At 40.2% G+C, this 20,068-nt stretch overlaps 1 protein-coding gene across 2 annotated transcripts in view; it reads right to left on the bottom strand.

Annotated features, from left to right (window-relative positions):
* Window positions 1-17,152: 17,152 nt before the first annotated feature.
* Window positions 17,153-20,068, bottom strand: part of galnt13 (UDP-N-acetyl-alpha-D-galactosamine:polypeptide N-acetylgalactosaminyltransferase 13) — a 143,712-nt gene continuing 140,796 nt past the window's right edge. For both annotated transcript variants that reach the window (XM_034186351.1, XM_034186350.1), the window contains one exon: window positions 17,153-17,953. In XM_034186351.1, coding sequence (XP_034042242.1) covers window positions 17,813-17,953 — 141 coding nt within the window. In that variant the 3' untranslated portion in view covers window positions 17,153-17,812. The remainder of the gene's footprint in view (window positions 17,954-20,068) is intronic.

A 20,068-nucleotide genomic window follows, 5' to 3' on the forward strand; every position in this document is an offset into this window, starting at 1 on the left:
CTATAAGAATTATTCATAATCCTGGCTATAGAGATCATACAAATCCACTATTTTTACAATCCAAATTCTTAAAATTCACAGACTTGGTTCATTTTCAAACAGTACAAATCGTGTATAAAGCAATAAACAATTTACTTCCAGCAAATATTAAAAATATGTTTTTTAACAGATCAGGGGATTGCAGTCTGAGGGGGAAATTTAATTTAAAGCATCAGTGGGCACGAACAACGTTAAAAGGTTTCTGTATTTCTGTCTGTGGGGTGAGGATGTGGAACAGATTGGGAGTGGGGCTCAAGCAATGTCCAAGCATGAACCAGTTCAAACAGCGGTACAAAAATATGTTTTTTTTCTAGGTATAGGGAGGAGGAAGGGTAATGAGGGTTAGGGTGTTTTTGTTTTTTGCTTCGGCTTGTAAATATATAGTATTTTGTATGTAAGTAGGCATGTGTAGGTGTATATTTATGTTTGTGTATATATGTGTGTATATGTGTATATATATATATATATATATATATTGATATTGATATCGGTTTAGGTGTGTAGGAATCTATGTGTATATGTGGCAAAGGGTATTACTGGTTGTGGGGAAGAAGGGGTAGGGATAAATAAGCTGATGCTTCACCCTACCCCTTTTCGGACATGTTGGATACACAGTAGGAACTTTTTTGTTGTTGTCTTTACTGATCTATCTTGTAATTGTTGTTGTATCAAATGTTCGAAATAAATAGTTTTCATTCATTTTCATTCATTCATTCATTCATTTTCATTCATTCATTCAAGTGCTTTAGGAGGATGCTCTATGACTGCTGGGATAGACTCCAGCCTCCACCATGACCCTTAACTGGAGTAAGCGGGTACAGAAAATGGATGGAAGGTTTAGGAGGAATTTTTAATGTTGAAGTTTCAAATCAAATTTAAACCAATAATTAACCCTTGCCCCACCCTTCCCAAGCAAGCGCTGATGTGCTCATATGCTTCATTTTGGAATCAGGTGCTGTGGACTGATGAAATTAAAATTGAGTTATTTTGACATAAAAAGGGGCGGTATGCATGGCTGAAAAAGCACACAGCATTCCAAGAAAAACACTTGCTACCTACAGTAAAATTTGGAAGTGGTTCCATCATGGTGTGTGGCTGTGTGGCCAGTGCAGGTACTGGGAATCTTGTTAAAGTTGAGGATCACATGGATTCCAGTCAATATCAGCAGATTCTTGGGGACAATGTTCATGAATCAGTGACAAAGTTGAAGTTGCGCCAGGGATGGCTCTTTCAACAAGACAATGACCCTAAACACTGCTCAAAATCTACTAAGGCATTCAAGCAGAGGAACAAGTACAATGTTCTGGAATGGCCATCTCAGTCCCCAGACCTGAATAATATTTAAGATCTGTGGTGTGATTTTAAGCAGGCTGTCCATGCTCAGAAACCAACAAACCTGAGATGTTTTATAAAAACGAATGGCCCAATATACCTTCAACCAGCATCCACTCTCATTGGAAGCTATAAGAAGCGTTTAGAGGCTGTTATTTCTACAAAAGGAGGGTCTACTAAATATTGATGTCTTTTTTCTGTTGGGGTGCCCAAATTTATGCACCTGCCTAATTTTGTTTAAAGAATTATTGCACACTTTCTGTAAATCCTATAAACTTCATTTCACTTCTCAAATATCACTGTGTTTATCTGCTATAGGATATATTTAACTGAAATTTCTGATCCAGACAACCAGTGATTGTCATCTTGTCTTGTCTCACAAGAGAAGACAAGATGGCGCCTGCTGCTTGCCTGTTACCATGTCGTTTTTCTGTTATTTTCCTGACTGTGTGTGCTGTCATATCAGCTTTGATGGACTGTACCGGGACCGGTACACATGCAGACTGTCGGATACGAGCCACGCCCCCTCTTTTGAGGCTCTCATGATGGAAGTTGGTTCCTCACATAAATTTTATAGTATTTTGATCTATCGACCTCCTGGCCCTGCTGGGACTTTTCTTAAGGCTTTTACTGACTTTTTATCGTCTATAATTAGATTGGAAAAGGTCTTAATTTTGGGTGATTTTAATTTCCAGATTGATGTTGATTCTTCTACTTCCGCAAGAGAGCTTATAACTATGACAGAGGCTTTTAATTTTAAACAGTATGTGTCAGGTCCCACTCACAACAAGGGTCACAAGTTGGATCTGGTTTTTGGACTGGGCCTGGAAATTACCAATGTATGTGTGGAGGATGTTCTTCTGAGTGATCATTGTTGTGTTTTCTTTGATTTGATGGTGCCATCTGAGCCTCGACCTGTTTCTACTAAGGCAGAAAGGAGAATTATCACAGAGACAACAGCTACGCTTTTCTGTGATAAATTCAACCCTTTACTTTTTAGTAATCTCACTGAAACTGATTGTTTTATGAATAGCTTTAATAGCCACTGTGCCACTATCTTGGATCAAGTGGCACCACCTAAGGCTAATAAAGCTCCTCGTGAAAGTTTCTGTCCTTGGATAAATGATGGGATTATGACTCTAAGGAGAACATGTCGCCAGATTGAACGCCTATGGAAGTCAACAAAACTGGAGGTTCACAGGCTACATTTAAGAGACTTAATATCTTCCTTAAATAAGACGATAGAGGAGGCCAGGACAAGTTATTTTAATCGCCTGATTGCCTCCAATAAAAGAAATCCTAAAGTGCTTTTTGACACAATCAGCTCTCTTGTGTCACCTGCTGCCGTCACTCCTGTTATCTCTAAAACTAGTTGTGAGGAGTTCCTGGATTTCTTTATTGATAAGGTTAGAGTTATAAAGTACAACCTGCCTCCATGCCATGGTCCCCAGCACTGGAAACCTCCCACTCAGTGCTGGGCCTCATTTGAGCCTGTTACTATAGAGGACATCTCAACCATCATGAATAAAGTGAAGCCATCCTCTGGTATTTTGGATGTTCTTCCGTTTAAACTGTTTGTGAATGTATTTGACTCCATTGGGCCCTACATTGCTAAAATGTTTAATATATCTTTGTCGAGTGGTGTGTTTCCCTGTTATTTTAAACATGCCATTGTGGAACCACAGATAAAGAAAGCTGGATTGGATTCTACAGAGCTCAAGAACTTTAGGCCAATATCTAAAACCCCTTTCTTGGCCAAAGTCTTGGAAAAGGTAGTCTGTGCTCAATTGAGATCGTTTTTGCAGGCTAACAACATCCATGACACTTTTCAATCTGGGTACCGTTGAGTTTCATTCTACTGAAACAGCCCTGTTGAAGGTGTCTAGTGACATGATGATGGCAGCTGACACTGGCAAATGTTCTGTGCTGATTCTGTTTGATCTGTCTTCGGCGTTTGATACTGTTGACCATGGCATTCTGATAAACAGATTGCGGGATTTGGTTGGAATGTCAGGTTGTGTTTTAGAGTGGTTTACCTCTTACCTGACTGGTAGAACGTTTAGTGTGACGGTGGGCAATGCAGTGTCGGAATCTGCAGATCTTCTGTGGGGTGTGCCACAGGGATCGGTCTTGGGACCTGTTTTGTTCTCGTATCTCCTTCCTCTCAGCAAGCTGATCCAGCAGTTCAGTGATGTGTCCTATCATTTGTATGCCGATGATCTGCAGCTGTACTGCTCTTTTAAGACAACTGAGCCACAGAAACTCTGCTCCCTCACAAATTGTTTGGCCAAAATTAAGGAATGGCTCACTGAGAACAGTCTGCAGTTAAACTCCAATAAGACTGAGACTCTGATTGTAGCACCAGATAGTGCTGTACCTGGAATTAAGCAGCATCTCGGTAGCCTAAGCTGTACGGTCAAAAGCAGCCTGCGTAACCTGGGTGTCATTTTGGATGGAGGGATGTCTGGAGCAGCACACAAATTACCTGGTTAAGAACTGTTTTTTCCAAATTCCGAACATCTCTAAGCTCCGTAAGATGGTGACTTTAAAAGAGCTTGAGATGATTGTTCATGCGTTCGTCTCATCGCGTTTGGATTATTGTAACAGTCTCTTCACCTGTCTGAATAAGAAGGAGTTGGCCCGCCTGCAGGTTGTGCAAAATTCTGCTGTGCGCCTTCTTACCCGCACCCGCAGGAGGGACCATATTACTCCTATTCTTAATACTTTGCATTGGCTGCCTGTCTCCTACAGGATTCATTACAAAATCCTGGTATTGACTTTTAGAGCTCTGCATGGACAGGCACCGGAGTACATCAGGGACCTGATCCAGCCTTATGCTTCCTCCAGGAGCCTCAGGTCGTCCAATCAGAACCTGTTGATGGTTCCTCGGACCCGTTTTAAAACTCGCGGGGACAGATCTTTTAAAGCGGTGGCGCCTAGCCTCTGGAATGAGCTTCCCTGTGCCCTTCGTTCTCTGGATTGTATAGATACTTTTAGAAGGCAACTAAAGACGCATTTCTTTAAGTTAGCTTTTTAGCCTAATATTGTATTTTATTGTTTTCGTATGTTATTTTTAGATTATTTTTGTATGCCATGTGCAGCGCTTTGTGACCCTGGTCTGTGAAAGGCGCTTTATAAATAAAGCTTACTTACTTACTTACTTTATAATGGAAAATCATGGAAATCATCAAGGGTGCCCAAATCTTTGCATACAACTGTAAATGTAAGAATATTTCACTTCATGATACAAGCACCGAATTTGGTATAAATACTTCCCTTTCTTCAAAAAAAGCCATTAGCCATGTGAATGTTGGGGGGGGGGGGTTGGTGTATAATGTTCAACAGTACATTCTGGAAACTTCCAGTCTTCATGCACTGATATGGGAGAAAAGTAAGCTCTGTCACACAGTATCTGTGTACTACCCTTACCTAGTTTAGCCCACAAACCAATGCAGTTTAGTAGGGTGAGGCCATTGGCATACACAAGCAACTACTTAAACTCATTTAAACTCATTGGTTAGAGTTAGGTAAGCATTGAGGACTAGTGTTCATCCCAAGGACATGGCTAACTTTAAAAGCAAAAATACTACCTCACCTACTAAACCCTTATACCCTAAACATTTTTGCACGTTCTGCAGCATACACATTCTACAACATGCATGTACACTAGGTATGTGAATCTCATCACTGACAACAATTCGCTACACACCTCGATACACTACCAGCAATATGATAAATGACGATACATGACGATACGATGCTATACGATTCACCCCTGTTCTCGATTTGATGTGATCTGATATGTATTTGATGGCGATTCAATTCCTCACAAAGCGATACAATGCAATTTGGTGTGATATGATTAGGGACGGGTATTGATAAGATTTTATCAATATCGATGCCATTATTGATTCCGCTTATCAATATGATTCTTTAATTACTCCCTTAACAATAACTCTTGTGAGATTTCTGTGTACTAAAAGTAGGCCTTACAGGTTTTCTGTATATCAACATTTTATTGAGCCTTAAAGTAAATAAATATGAAATTGGTCACTGGATCCTTGATCTCTGGACATAAATAAAAATCAATCAAATCTGTACATGGTCACTGGATCCTTGATGTACATGATGGATCCTTGATCTCTGGACCTAAATAGAAATAAAGCATTTCCTTTCAGATATTAATGGCACAAATGTAACTCCATAGACTCTGAGCTGAGCTCTTCAGCTGAGTGTTGCACATCAGGATGTAATTCATAAAAAACACAGGACGCCTCATTTTGGGCGAAAAAATGGTTTTGGTTGGTTGTAGTTCTATTGTTTGTATTATAACATTTGGAAAGAGGTGTCATTTGATTTCAAATGGCAATTTGCTCTGAAGTTATTAATTCCAACCGAAATTTGTGCAGCTCTTTGGAGCTGTGCATTTAGGATATTTATTATTATTATTATTAGATGTTTGCGCGTGTCACCTGGAATTTGGCCAACACCTGCCGCTGAGGCGTTGGAATCAGCTACAAAATTACACGGTTTGCATACGATCCCTGCTTCATGTGAACTTAATGCGCAATTCGACCAAATTAGCACTATGTGTGAAGAGGCCCTAATAAACCTGAATCTCACAATGCGCACGTGGACATGAAGCCGGGACAGCAGCCTGTGGTTAAAATCCTCTCACCCAAAAGAAAAAAAATTATTCCATGCGATAATCCAACCATTGCCATGTCCAGAGTTGCATTGTGCTCCTGAAGTGTGCAAAAAAGGAAAAAGAACATTTCCTGGAAAGGCACTCCATGTGAAGCAGGGGACAGCACGGCCCAATGCCAGCAAACTTTGAGCGAAGCTGGAAAGTGGCACGTGTGTACATGCGCCCCACGCGCACTTAGTGGCCCATCCAGCATTATGCACACACACACACACACGGCTGAATGATAATTGCAGCCCCACGCATGTGGGTGGAGTGCACGTGTGCATGAGGAACATAGCTCTTCGTCCCGTGTTTGCCATCCAGACATTTGGAGATCGGGCAGTCTGCAGCGCCTTTTATGGGCACCTGACAACAGTCTGTGTCATCTACATACACTCTTGCGATCTGACAGGTGTGGACGAGGCAGTCTGTCTGCATTCCAACACTGCTGGCCACGCCTCTTTTCCTTCCTATTGCATCGGATTATGACAATATTTGCAGTGTCGGGCATGGCTCCTGCAATTTCTTACTATGTGTGATGGGGGCATGAAATAAACCAAGATTATGCAAATATGACAAAAATACCTATGAAATAAACACAAAATTCTAATTAATACTCGTTGAAGAGTTTCCTTAAAGCGCATCTTCATGTCGTGTTCTATCATTGTGTGTGGCTTCACAAAAATCCACCAAACTGTTTAGAAAGAGTTGTGCTTAATACAAGACTCATGGACAGAAGCACCAATAGGAGCATCTCAATTTCTGTTTGCAGTGGGTGTAATAACTGCATCCACTTAGTAAGATTAATCATTCCATCAGGTTTAGGTGATCACATACAGTAATGTTTTGCATGAGGTATAAAGGACTACGAGTTCAGCATAAAGAATTTGACTGCACTGTTGGTTTTCGTTCCTCATCTGAAGATAACTGTTGTCAATTGTTGCCATGTTCAAAAATAGCATCGTACAGGATTGTTTTCTGGAACACCTCCTGGAGATCGATGATTGATTCCTATGCAATTACTGCTGAAAGCAGCAGGGCTCCTTCACCTAATTACCTCTTTCATCGCTAAAAGGAAATTATCACATGGCAGAAGCTTGTTAGCTCAACTTCCTCCGTGAAAATCAATTAAATTTACTCGAGATCACAAACACGCATCAGTAAAGTGTCAGCTGTATCTCTGCACATTTAAAGACGTGTACTGTACAGCTGAGCCCCCTGTGGCAGAGGACACGACCCCCTCGCTGAGATAACTGGCCACAAACCATGTTTAATTAAAGCTATGTTTCAGCGCAGGGCGTCGTGGAACGTCAGGTTCCCTCAACAATTAAACCCAGCGTTTCTCCAATCCAGAGGGCTGATTAGCGCTCCGCTCTCCCTCAACCCATTACTGAATTCACTTATTTGATGGATCCCCATTTAGCGTGCGAAGTGAAATGAGCAGGGCTGCGTACGTTTCAGTTCACGCAGAGAAATGGCAGAGCTCTTGTTTTGAAGTCTAGGCACGGAAGCATTAAGAGCTTCTTGTCGTGATGGCCTTACAGGAACGGATTTGAGAGACAGTGGCAACATAACAAGAACACGTTCATCCCTCGCTGTCGTGCTTTGGATAAGAGCATCAGGTAACCAACTGTGTGTAAAATGTAAGCAGTGTTTTTTTTTAAATAATGTAGGGTGACAAGCGCAGCACCTGTAAGTGTTCTCATATCGCTTGGATTACAGGCGCTGCCACAGGTTTGTCTGTTCTGAGCTCAGGCTTTATATAGCTGAGGAATGTACGGTGGCCTCCATGGTGAGGAGGTCAGATCATACTCTACCTTTGAGAGAAGCAGATAAGGCTTCCATTAGAGCCGTTATTTTAAAGCATCTCACCCCTTAATGGATTCCACTGGCCGGGCCTCAGTCCAACTATCTTATCCTCTCAGGCTCAACAAACCAGGCTGGAGAAAGGCTGAACCCCAGTCCATCCCTGCCGAGCCGGATGATGTGCTGTCAGCTCAATAACTATTTATACCTCTTGAGTTTGGAGAGGTTTGCAAATAACACTTTAATCTGAGAAAGACTGTTTGTGTTTGTTCCACTTTGACTTTGAGCTGCTTGGGCCAATTTCCACCAAACTTGCTGTGTGCATGTAGGTTTGATGCCACAGTTGCCCTGAAGAGGTTGTTTTTAAACAGTCAAGGTCATTGGAATCAAATGGCAAAATTATTACCTTTCACTCAGATATCCACCAACCTTGGTACATATATGTACAGTGAGGCAATTAAGTATTTGATCCACTGTTGATTTTTCCATCGACAAAGAATGGAGAGGTCTGTAATTTTTATCATCGGTACACTTCAACTGTGAGAGACAGAATCTAAAAAAAAAATTCAGAAAATCACATTGTCTGATTTTTAAATAATTAATCTGCATTTTATTGCATGAAATAAGTATTTGATCACCTACCAACCAGCAAGAATTCTGTCTCTCACAGACCTGTTAGTTTTTCTTTAAAAAGTCCTCCTATTTTGCACTCTTTGTCTGTATTAACTACACCTGGTTGAACTTGTTCAATGTATAAAAGACACCTGTCCATGCACAATCAATCACACTTCAACCTGTCCACCATGGCCAAGACCAAAGAGCTGTCTAAGGACACCAGGGACAAAATTGTAGACCTGCACAAGGCTGGGATGGACTACAGGACAACAGGCAAGCAGCTTGGTGAGAAGACAACAACTGTTGGTGTAATTATTAGAAAATGGGGAGGGGATGGTCTTGTGGTTAAATGTTGGGCGTCAGACCAGAGGATCCTTGGTTCAAATCCCAGCCTGACCGAAAAATCACTAAGAGCACTTGGGCAAGGTCCTTAATCTGTGTGTAGTGGGCGCCTTGCATGGCAGCAGCCTGACATCGGGGTGAATGTGAGGCATTTGATGTGTAAAGCGCTTTGAGCGTATGATGCAGATGGAAAAGCTCTATATAAATGCAGTCCATTTACCATTTAACGCAAGATCTCACCTTGTGGGATAAGGATGATTCTGAGAAAGCCCAGAACCACCTGGTCAATGACCTGAAGAGAGTTGGGACCACAGTCACAAAAGATTACATTAGCAACACACTACGCCGTCATAGTTTTAAATCCTGCAGGGCAGCAAGGTCCCCCTGCTCACACCAGCACATGTCCAGGCCCATTTGAAGTTCACCAGTGACCATCTGGTGTCAGGCGGCATGCACGGTAATGGTAGGACACAAATGCACAGCTCCGGCAGACAGCTCTGTTTGTTAGTGGTCTTTACTAAAGGAAAATGCAGAGGTCGGTACACGAGCAGGCAGTCCAACAAAAGCAGCAGTACAGAAATCATCAGGCAAAATGGCGTGGTCAAAACAACAGGCAGGAGGTCAGGTACACACTATGAGGCAGGCAGGAACTAGAACACAGGTACAGAGCTGGAATGCAGGCACAAGGCACGACAAACTGGCGGAGAACAATACCACCCAGTGAGCTTATAAAACCCCAGGTGGCAATCAGCAAATCAGGAACAGGTGCACATGGAAAGCACCAGAAGCAGGGCGTGGCCAGAGACAGAAACACCCATTACCAAGAACCAATAAGAGAAACAGAGACAGACAGACCCAAGCAGAAAAATCCCAACAAAAGAATAAATAAACCAAAAACCTGATAACACAAAAGAACAAAACTCAAGCTCTGACATCTGGATGATCCAGAGGAGGTATGGGAGAAGTCATGTGGTCAGATGAGACCAAAATAGAGCTTTTTGGTGTCAACTCCACTCACTATGTTTGGAGGATGAGAACACCACCAAGAAAACCATCCCGACTGTAGCGCATGGGGTTGGAAACATAATTTTTGGGGGTGCATTTCTGCAAAGGGGACAGGACAACTGCACCATACTGAAGGAAGGATGGATGGGGTCATGTATCGCGGGATTTTGGCAAACAACCTTCTTCCCTCAGTAAGAGCATTGAAGATGGGTCGTGGCTGGGTCTTCCAGCATGACAATGACCCAAAACACACACCCAGGTCACCTAAAGACTGGCTCTGTAAGAAGCATTTCAAGGTCCAGGAGTGGCCTGGCCAGTCTCCAGACCTGAACTCAATAGAAAATCTTTGGAGGGAACTGAAACTTGCAACCTGAAATATCTGGAGAAGATCTCTATGGAGGAGTGAACCAAAATCCCTGCTGCAGTGTGCAAACTTGGTCAAGAATGACAGGAAATGTCTGACCTCTGTAACTGCAAACAAAGGTTTCTGTACCAAATATTAAGGTGTGTTTTTCTAGTGTATAAAATACTTATTTCACACAATAAAATGCAAATTAATTATTTCAAAAACATACAATGTGACTTTTGGAATTTTTTTTAGATTTTGTCTCTCACAGTTGAAGTGTACTTACAATAAAAATTACATACCTCTTCATTCTTTGTAGGTGGGAAAACTTAAAAATCAACAGTGGATCAAATACTTATTTGCCTCACTGTAGGTGGGTTCTGGATTTGCCCTGGTGAGGTCAAATTTGGTAAAGGTCAATCACTGGGGGTTAGGTCACATCTGGCTATTGTCTACTTCTCCTAGATCCTTTCAAGGATTTCTTTATTCTTATTAATTATTTATTTTAATTATTTCTCTATTTAGAAAATAATTTGAATATAAAGATAAAACAATTCTCATTTTGAATATATACAAAAAGAAAAGACACAATTTTCTGGCAAAATAAAAAAGACAGGAACAGGAAAGTAAAACAAAGGATAAATACAGACTCAAACACCATAAGTAACAAAAACTGTATGAACACACATGCAGTCACCCCCCTAACCCACTTCACCAATTTGACCAATGAGCAACCACATTCTTCCATGGAAACAGTGGTTAATAAGAGCAGATGTGATTTCAATCAGGCAACACCTGTAGTTGTAAAATCTATATCCTAAGAGACAGCTGTATATGTGTGTGTGGATATGTCCCTCTCCTGTCCAAACAGCATCTCAGAATTGAGCCAAACCTGGAACAAATAAACTTTGACAGCAGCAGCAGTCTCTTCTTGAGGCACCTTTAGTTGCACCCCAACAGTTCTCCAGAACCCTGGATAGGTGGGAGATGATAGTTTTGTTGGTGAAGATGAAGTTTTCATTTCAGTCTCTGAATCAAACCTGTCCTTGCGTGGGTAGTTGGCTAGTAAGATATAAAAGGTTGCCATTTATGGCAAACTTCACGATGGATCCTCTCAACAGACATTTAAAATGTGGTCACACATTGAGGTGGATTCCAGAATTGGCCTGGAAAGGTCAGTCAGGTAGGTCAATTGTTTGGGTGAATGTCAAGGTAACTGGGGTAAAAAAAAATGCAACATAGCCTTCATGGCCATAAGTATCTATTATTAGAATTTATGAATGAGCGTTATTAGAGAGAATAATTTTGCTTGTCTGCACCAATTTAAATTTTTCAAACCAAACATTCATAACTTTCAGTTTTTAAAGTCATGTCGACATTTTACCTCCACTGCCTGACACTGACCTTTCAGATCTCTTTTCTATGCAGGCTAAACACTTTCACCTCTGGGACTCTGACAAAAGTGACACAGCGTTCATTGGTTAAACGTGCAGAATAATGAGGCAACGTGCCTTCAATATGTGAGCAGCTGCCTTTACAGATACTGGACAAAGGAGGCGCTTAACAGCTACTTTACAACGCGCATGTAGATGCATGCCGCAGTGTAAGTTTTTCTCTAATGGCCACCGCAGAACCCAGGCTGCAATTTAGCACCTTAAATGCGCCCACACATAGCAATGTGCGATACCTAAAAGGTTTATTAAACAACCAGCGTGTGTTCACAGTCTCATCAGCTGCTTGACACTGAAATTAACGCAAATTTTATCTTCAAATTTTTATTTTTATGAAAAAAGCCTAACTGTATAAACAGGTAACAACACTTTGCAACCAGTACATCAAAATGTTACATTTTTATTTTAACATCATGCACTTTAAGATAATGAGAAACTGATTATATGTGTGTTTGTGTGTTTAGAAGTGGATTTTAGTCTGAATGGCAAACAGGCACTCTGCAGCCATTCAGGCAGTTTTAATAATGTTGCTCCCTCATGTGCACTTGCCTCAGGTCCTGTAGGTAGTCGGAATTGATTTCTTTGGACCCTAATACACCCTTTAAAAAAAGTTAAGCACCACATTTTATTACCTCCATCCCAAGTAAAAGGCTGCAGCATGTTAGGATGGCTTAGAAAACAATGATTTTTGTTCATTTGCTTTTTCTTTTTTTTTAAATGACAATACAAATATACTAATGAAATATTTGTTGTCCAATTACAGAAAACCATGTCACATTTCCTTTGACAAGGCAACTTTGATGTATTCAATTACGCAACTTTGATGTATTCAATTACACATTTGCTCAATAAAATACAGAAGTGAATGTTCAAGCAACAGAGAATTTTACTGACATTTAAAGAGTTATCAGGCAGTCCTTTTCGATTAGCTGACAAGCCAAGTAGGTTTTCGGTACCATCTAAGGAAATGAAACAACAATCACAGCCTAGTCTCAGTGTATCATTGCCTAAAAAAATAAAATAAAATTATAAATAAAAAAATAAATATATAATGATGACAATCCCAGAGTGGTAGCTATAGCCAGATAAGGTCAATGAAGAATTACAAAATGCACAAACTTTAAAAATGCTCCAGTCATACTGCAAAGTATATCACATTGTTGGTCTAATCATAAAAATTCCAAAATGATATAGTTTGTATCGTCTAAGACTGAAAGTTTTGGAGTTATGGGGTATAAAGGGCAAAATGCTGACAAAGGCCAATTTCAGTTTGTACAGGGGTCAAAAATTAGAGTGACTCAAATTTAGTTTTAAAAAACTAACAATAATAAAACAAAAACTAGAAGCACTCGGAGAGCGCAAACCTCCGTCAAGGCCATAGGGTCACTGACGTCACATGGAATGCCCTTTGGCAAAGAGACTTATTCCACGTCGTTTCACGCATCTACCGTGATGTTTCACATTCAGTGGTTGAACCCTTAGATCTTCAGCAAATGTATTTAGAAACTGCATGAACTAAACAAGTTTTTTTTTATTTTCTAATAAATTTATTCAATGAGGAGAAACAAATGCTAAATTATTGTTGTGTTGTAACTTAATTTTTGTTCAGCCTTTGTGACCTGTCTTCATGAAGTTAGATGCAAAAATGTTGAAATTGGCCCTATCCTGCAATGATAAAGAATCCTTAAAAAATTACTGGATCCGGATCATTATGACTTCTAAGTTAGGCCAAGATACACCGCTGGTAAAAATTTCATTGAAATCTGTTGAAGATTTTTTGAGTAATCCTGCTAACAAACCAACCAACCAACAAACGGACGAAACCGAAAACATAACCTCCTTGACGGAGGTAATAAATAAATTACAGTTTACTTGTAAACTGACCTGTGTGGTGCTTTTACCTATATCCTTAACAAAATTATTTATCAAAAATTTATATTCAAAATTTAATTTAGTTTAATTAAAAAAAAACAAACAAAGGAACACAACTATTCAGTTCTTCTCAAAGTATAAAGGGCACACTCAGATAGCAGCCATATTACCAAATGAAACCGAAAGTGCCACTGTGCAAACAAAGCATTTAAGGGGACAGTCATGTCCATCAAACTTAAATTATTACAACCCCTGGCAAAAATTATGGAATCACCGGCCTCGGAGAATGTTCATTCAGTTGTTTAATTTTGTAGAAAAAAAGCAGATCACAGACATGACACAAAACTAAAGTCATTTCAAATGGCAACTTTCTGGCTTTAAGAAACACTATAAGAAATCAAGAAAAAAAATTGTGGCAGTCAGTAACGGTTACTTTTTTAGACCAAGCAGAGGGAAAAAAATATGGAATCACTCAATTCTGAGGAAAAAATTATGGAATCATGAAAAACAAAAGAACGCTCCAACACATCACTAGTATTTTGTTGCACCACCTCTGGCTTTTATAACAGCTTGCAGTCTCTGAGGCATGGACTTAATGAGTGACAAACAGTACTCTTCATCAATCTGGCTCCAACTTTCTCTGATTGCTGTTGCCAGATCAGCTTTGCAGGTTGGAGCCTTGTCATGGACCATTTTCTTCAACTTCCACCAAAGATTTTCAATTGGATTAAGATCCGGACTATTTGCAGGCCATGACATTGACCCTATGTGTCTTTTTGCACGGAATGTTTTCACAGTTTTTGCTCTATGGCAAGATGCATTATCATCTTGAAAAATGATTTCATCATCCCCAAACATCCTTTCAATTGATGGGATAAGAAAAGTGTCCAAAATATCAATGTAAACTTGTGCATTTATTGATGATGTAATCACAGCCATCTCCCCAGTGCCTTTACCTGACATGCAGCCCCATATCATCAATGACTGTGGAAATTTACGTGTTCTCTTCAGGCAGTCATCTTTATAAATCTCATTGGAACGACACCAAACAAAAGTTCCAGCATCATCACCTTGCCCAATGCAGATTCGAGATTCATCACTGAATATGACTTTCATCCAGTCATCCACAGTCCACGATTGCTTTTCCTTAGCCCATTGTAATCTTGTTTTTTTCTGTTTAGGTGTTAATGATGGCTTTTGTTTAGCTTTTCTGTATGTAAATCCCATTTCCTTTAGGCGGTTTCTTACAGTTCAGTCACAGACGTTGACTCCAGTTTCCTCCCATTCGTTCCTCATTTGTTTTGTTGTGCATTTTCGATTTTTGAGACATATTGCTTTAAGTTTTCTGTCTTGATGCTTTGATGTCTTCCTTGGTCTACCAGTATGTTTGCCTTTAACAACCTTTCCATGTTGTTTGTATTTGGTCCAGAGTTTAGACACAGCTGACTGTGAACAACCAACATCTTTTGCAACACTGCGTGATGATTTACCCTCTTTTAAGAGTTTGATAATCCTCTCCTTTCTTTCAACTGACATCTCTCGTGTTGGAGCCATGATTCATGTCAGTCCATAATTTGCAATGATGAGTTGCATGATTACAATGATTTGCAAATCATTGTATTCTGTTTTTATTTACATTTTACACAACGTCCCAACTCCATTGGAATTGGGGTTGTATTACAACCTCAAATCTTCTTGAATACAATGCCACAAACTTGCTGCACCTATCTATGTTCTGCCCAATCCTCTTTGCAGCACCTCTCAAGCTCCATCAGGTTGGATGGGGAGCGTCGGTGCATAGCCATGTTCAGATCTCTCCAGAGATGTTCAATCAGATTCAGGTCTGACCTCTGGCTGGACCACTCAAGGACATTCACAGGGTTGTCCTGAAGTCACTCCTTTGATATCTTGGCTGTATGCGTAGGGTCACTGATCTGCTAAACGATGGATCGTCACTCCAGTCTGAGGTCAAGAGCACTCTGGAGCAGGTTTTCATCCAGGATGTCTCCGTACATTGCTGCATTCATTTTTCCCTCAATCCTGACGAGTCTCCCAGTCCCTGCCGCTGAAAAACATCCCCACAGCATGATGCTGTGACCACCATGCTACACTGTAGGGATGGCGCCTGGTTGTCTCCAAACATGACACCTGGCATTCAGGCCAAAGAGTTCAATCTTTGCCTCATCACACCAGTGCCTTTTACTAAGGTGTGGCTTCCATCTGGCCACTCTACCATTTTGGAGTAAGTCTATAATAACATAACGTGAAAATCCTGAAGCACTGTGAAGACTTTCCGGATGCACTGTATTTCACAATTCAAGGAATCTGGAGGAATTTCAGTCCAAAAAGGACAAAGGTGCAAGTCTAAACTGAAGGGCAATTCCACAGTAACTGACATTACATTCAGAGAGGAAGCAGGCCTTTTGAAATGACCAGGAATGAAAACATATAGCCCCTGAATGTTCCTATCTTGTGGAAGGCATAACAGGGACATGGTCTAGTTGGTACGGGAAGGAAACTTTGTTGGTGCATAGTACAAGTTGGTAGTACTCAATACTATGGGTGTGACTAAAAAAAACAGCCATTAAGAAAATTCATAAAGTTTATTGAAACTTTGTCTTCAAACTATACAGGGTTAATAACTCTTTTTATTCTGGGATATAAAGTTACAAGCAACTGGCATTCTGCTGCTCCTTGCCATGTTACAAATCAATGACAAAAACTGAATGATTGCATAATTATGTGTGACTGATGTTACATGATTCATGTTTCAGTATGTCACTCTATATTTAAAGTTATAAAAAACAAATTTCTGATGATAAAACAATGTACTTTGACTGGCAATTGGGCACCACAGTCTCCTGTGAGCGTGGGCGCTAAAGGGGTAAAATATGACACATATGATGTAGTTTCACTATGTCCAGGGAAAATACACAGCATTTTCTCTGTTTTGGGCAAATTATACACAAAGTGAAAATGCAAAGAAAAAAGTGACGATGTGGAGGGAAAGTGGACATGTGTTGCGGTCTGTTTATGACCCGGAGCTCAAGCGTGTCAAAGAGGTTTTGCAGGCAAGAGAACGCAGCTACTCCGGTTAGCTGTGTAGGCTAACACTTACAGACACGACATCTCCCAATCGCCTTGTCTTCCCTTCTCCACTGGGAACCAAAAAGTGGTATATGTTATCCCAACATTTGGAACAACATTTGGAATGTGTTGCAGGCCTTAAATTCAGGGATGGATGCTGACCACACAAAAGATTAAATTGTTTAGGTTCATACTGTCTGCAATAAAATAGAAGTCAAAATAAATCAGAAAAACATCACTGTTTTTATACGCATTTTCCATACAGTCTCAGCCTTTTCTGATTTGGGATTGTACACAATAATACATCCACATCTGTTGGCTTGTAAGTAGTATCATCTCAAAACATAAGAACAAAAGGGGAACCTCTTCTGTTAATGAAGCCACGGCAGCCCTGAATAAAGAGGTGATAAATGTGAGATAGAGCAGTTTACCAATTAACCAACTGCCTTCAAACTTCATGAAAAAGTTTGCTCAGCCTGAACAAGAGGCTAAATTTTGTGGCTGATCCACAGACAAGTACAGTTGCATGACATTAAAATAACTGTATTAAAAAAAATAGTAAAAAAAATGTAAAGCATTTTTGCTGCATTCTTGTATTTAATTTCAGCTTGTTTTTTCTCCTGACATCTTGATAAATCATCCATGATAATCATATTTCCATGACTGGAATGTAACTCCGACACAGATATGGGATGAGGATATGCAGTGGTGTGAAATAAAAAGTAGAGTCTCACTTGAAAACTGTATCTGGCACTGATGCGCTGCGCAAGGAAGTACATTTACTGTGCACGCTCTCACAGAAATGTGCATTCAAATATCCTCATCACAGATGCTCTTCTTTTTTTTTGCTGGTTTGTCTAGCAGCCAAGTAGCCATTTTAATTAGCACAGTGACTAGCAGCTGGCCGGCACAGTGAGAGTGCTGCTGACGTCAATGTTTTCCATCGACAGAAGACATAAATCCTTATAAATCACTCCCACTGTCCAAACACAATGAGGAGGTCATTGCTGCTATGGTTTGTCGCTTTTACCAAATGGCAGGTGCAGCTTCTATCACGCATGAGATGTCGTCTCTGGCACCTCCACAAAGGAGGAGCAGCTGCCGACAATCCCACAGACACGTGGGCCAGGCTGTTAGAAAAAAAGACACATGATAAGAGCCACCTGGAGAGCCGGGACTGGTTGAGATGAGGACAGAGCGACGGGGGTGGACGATGGGCTGGGTACCGCCTCAGATGCTCAGGGTCATGTTGCGTAGCAGCCACTGCTGGGAGCGGCTGCCGTTGCAGTCTCTCAACATGGGGACCATCCTGTCCTCCTCAGAAGGCATGTCCAAACACTGGTTGCTGTTCACGTGCAGCAGGGTGAGACGCTGCAAAAACAAGACGGAGGAAAAAAGGTGTGATCAGGTGCATATTAATATTCAACACCACAAGCTGCAGAAAATATTCTAAAACCAGAGGGAAGGAAAAAAGATGCTAGACTGAACAAATGAACCACTGATTAAGGATTTCTGGGAATGTGGAGCATACCTTACTCCTGATTATACTGTGCTAGCAGTGGGCCCAGGCATCAACGCCAGTGTGTGATATTACATAGACATTTGTGATATACGCCAGGTCCCAAACACCATGCGCTAAAAATGTAAATGAATATTTTGTTAAATGTGCAAGACATGATGACAAAATTATTTATTTATTTATTTCTCTTCATCAGAAAAAGTTTTATGCATGTTAATTGCAGATGGTGAAATAATGAATTGAAGGTGCTAGATTAAGTCATTTTAAGTTTTTAAAAAAGAAACCAACGTTTACCCTAATAGCATTGCCTAAGGTTCAGTCATTGCTTGTCAACATTTGTATAAAGTCAATCTTTTGGAAGTGCTGTGAAATTGTGCTAAAACTATCAAAGATGTGCCATTTCTTAAAAGTATTAAAACATTTTTACCCAAGGCCATCAAATATGGCCATCGGGTATTGCGAAGGCTTTGCGTCTGTCTGTCCGTCCGTCTGTCTGTCTGTGCTCAGCATAAGTCCAGTCCTATCCAGTCTTCAAATTCAGAGAGAACATTCTTGTGACACAGACCTTAGACAAGTTCAAAGATGGCTAACCTCGACCTTTTTTAAGAGGTTTAAAAGTCACATTCTGTTCCCATTTTTACACTATGAATCATGCAAATGTGTAATTATAACATGTTTTTCATACATTACGTAAAAACTAGGGAGAAATGGACAGTTCTAAAACTGAAAACGCTGTTTTTGCCACCCGATAACACCTCTGGAGCAATTTACAAGACATGTCGTGGACGTTAGTGGGTGATGTCACTGACTGCCTGGTCTAGCTAGCTGCTAACTGCACTTTGTTTGTATGTAAGTATAACCTCTGTCATATATTATGTAAAATCTAGCATGAAATAAACACCTCTAAAACTCAAAATGCTGTTTTTGTAACCCAATAACACCTCTGGGGTCATTTACAAGACATCTTGCGGCCGTCAGCGTGCATGCTAACTTCCGCAAACTCAAAGCTAACTTCCGCTCTTGTCTCAAGCTCATGTATGCGCACACACGCGCTCTTGCAGATGCCGCTAAAATGTAAATAAAATATTGTTTATGACTGATTGATTGATTGAGTTTATTCTGCAACATCAATATAAACATAGGGAGGTGGATTCATCAATGATACACTGATAACACAATAAAGCATAAACATTTATTTCCATTGTGCTCCTGATGAAATTATCATGTAATAGGGGCTTGATTGAACATGTACAAATTGTACATAAGACAATAGGATCCGAATAATTAATGTAAATAACAATCAATGTATAATTATATACACACACACACACACACACACACACACACACATACTTTGCTCAAAACAATGCTCATACAGCTGAGGGTATTTTAGAATGGTGTTATATTTTCATGTTACTGCTGTTTTAACTTCTGTTTCTATTTTGTTTTTCTTCGCTGTAAAGCACTTTGTGATTTTATCCTGAAAGATGCTATACAAATAAACTTTACTTACTTACAATTAAGACATGAAAAGAGCATTTCAAGTCACAGAAATCCGACCACACTCAAAACCTAAGTAAGCCTATGCAAAAGGAGACTGACTTGTCCTCCAACCCTGAAGGAGTTAAAAGCTTCAGTAGGTGTGATTGAAGAGATTTTATTTTTTTTATTCATCAAATTTTGCTTCACCAGTCACAGCTTCAAAGTACAGTAGCAAAAAGGCTTAAAACAAAAACAGAGTCTTTAATGTATCTTCTGTGCAATGGATCTGGACATCCATTTACAGAAAGGGAAAAAAATGTGCATCTCACAGTTTTTGATGGCACTTTCTTCAATGTGGCAGACAACTTTTTAAATTCCCATGAAACCTTTTGCTTCCAGTTGATTTCCCAGCTGGTCGATTTTTACAACCCCAATTCCAGTGAAGTTGGGATGTTGTGTAAAATGTAAATAAAAACAGAATACAA

Source organism: Thalassophryne amazonica, chromosome 14, assembly GCF_902500255.1.
Source record: "Thalassophryne amazonica chromosome 14, fThaAma1.1, whole genome shotgun sequence".
Classification (NCBI taxonomy): Eukaryota; Metazoa; Chordata; class Actinopteri; order Batrachoidiformes; family Batrachoididae; genus Thalassophryne; species Thalassophryne amazonica.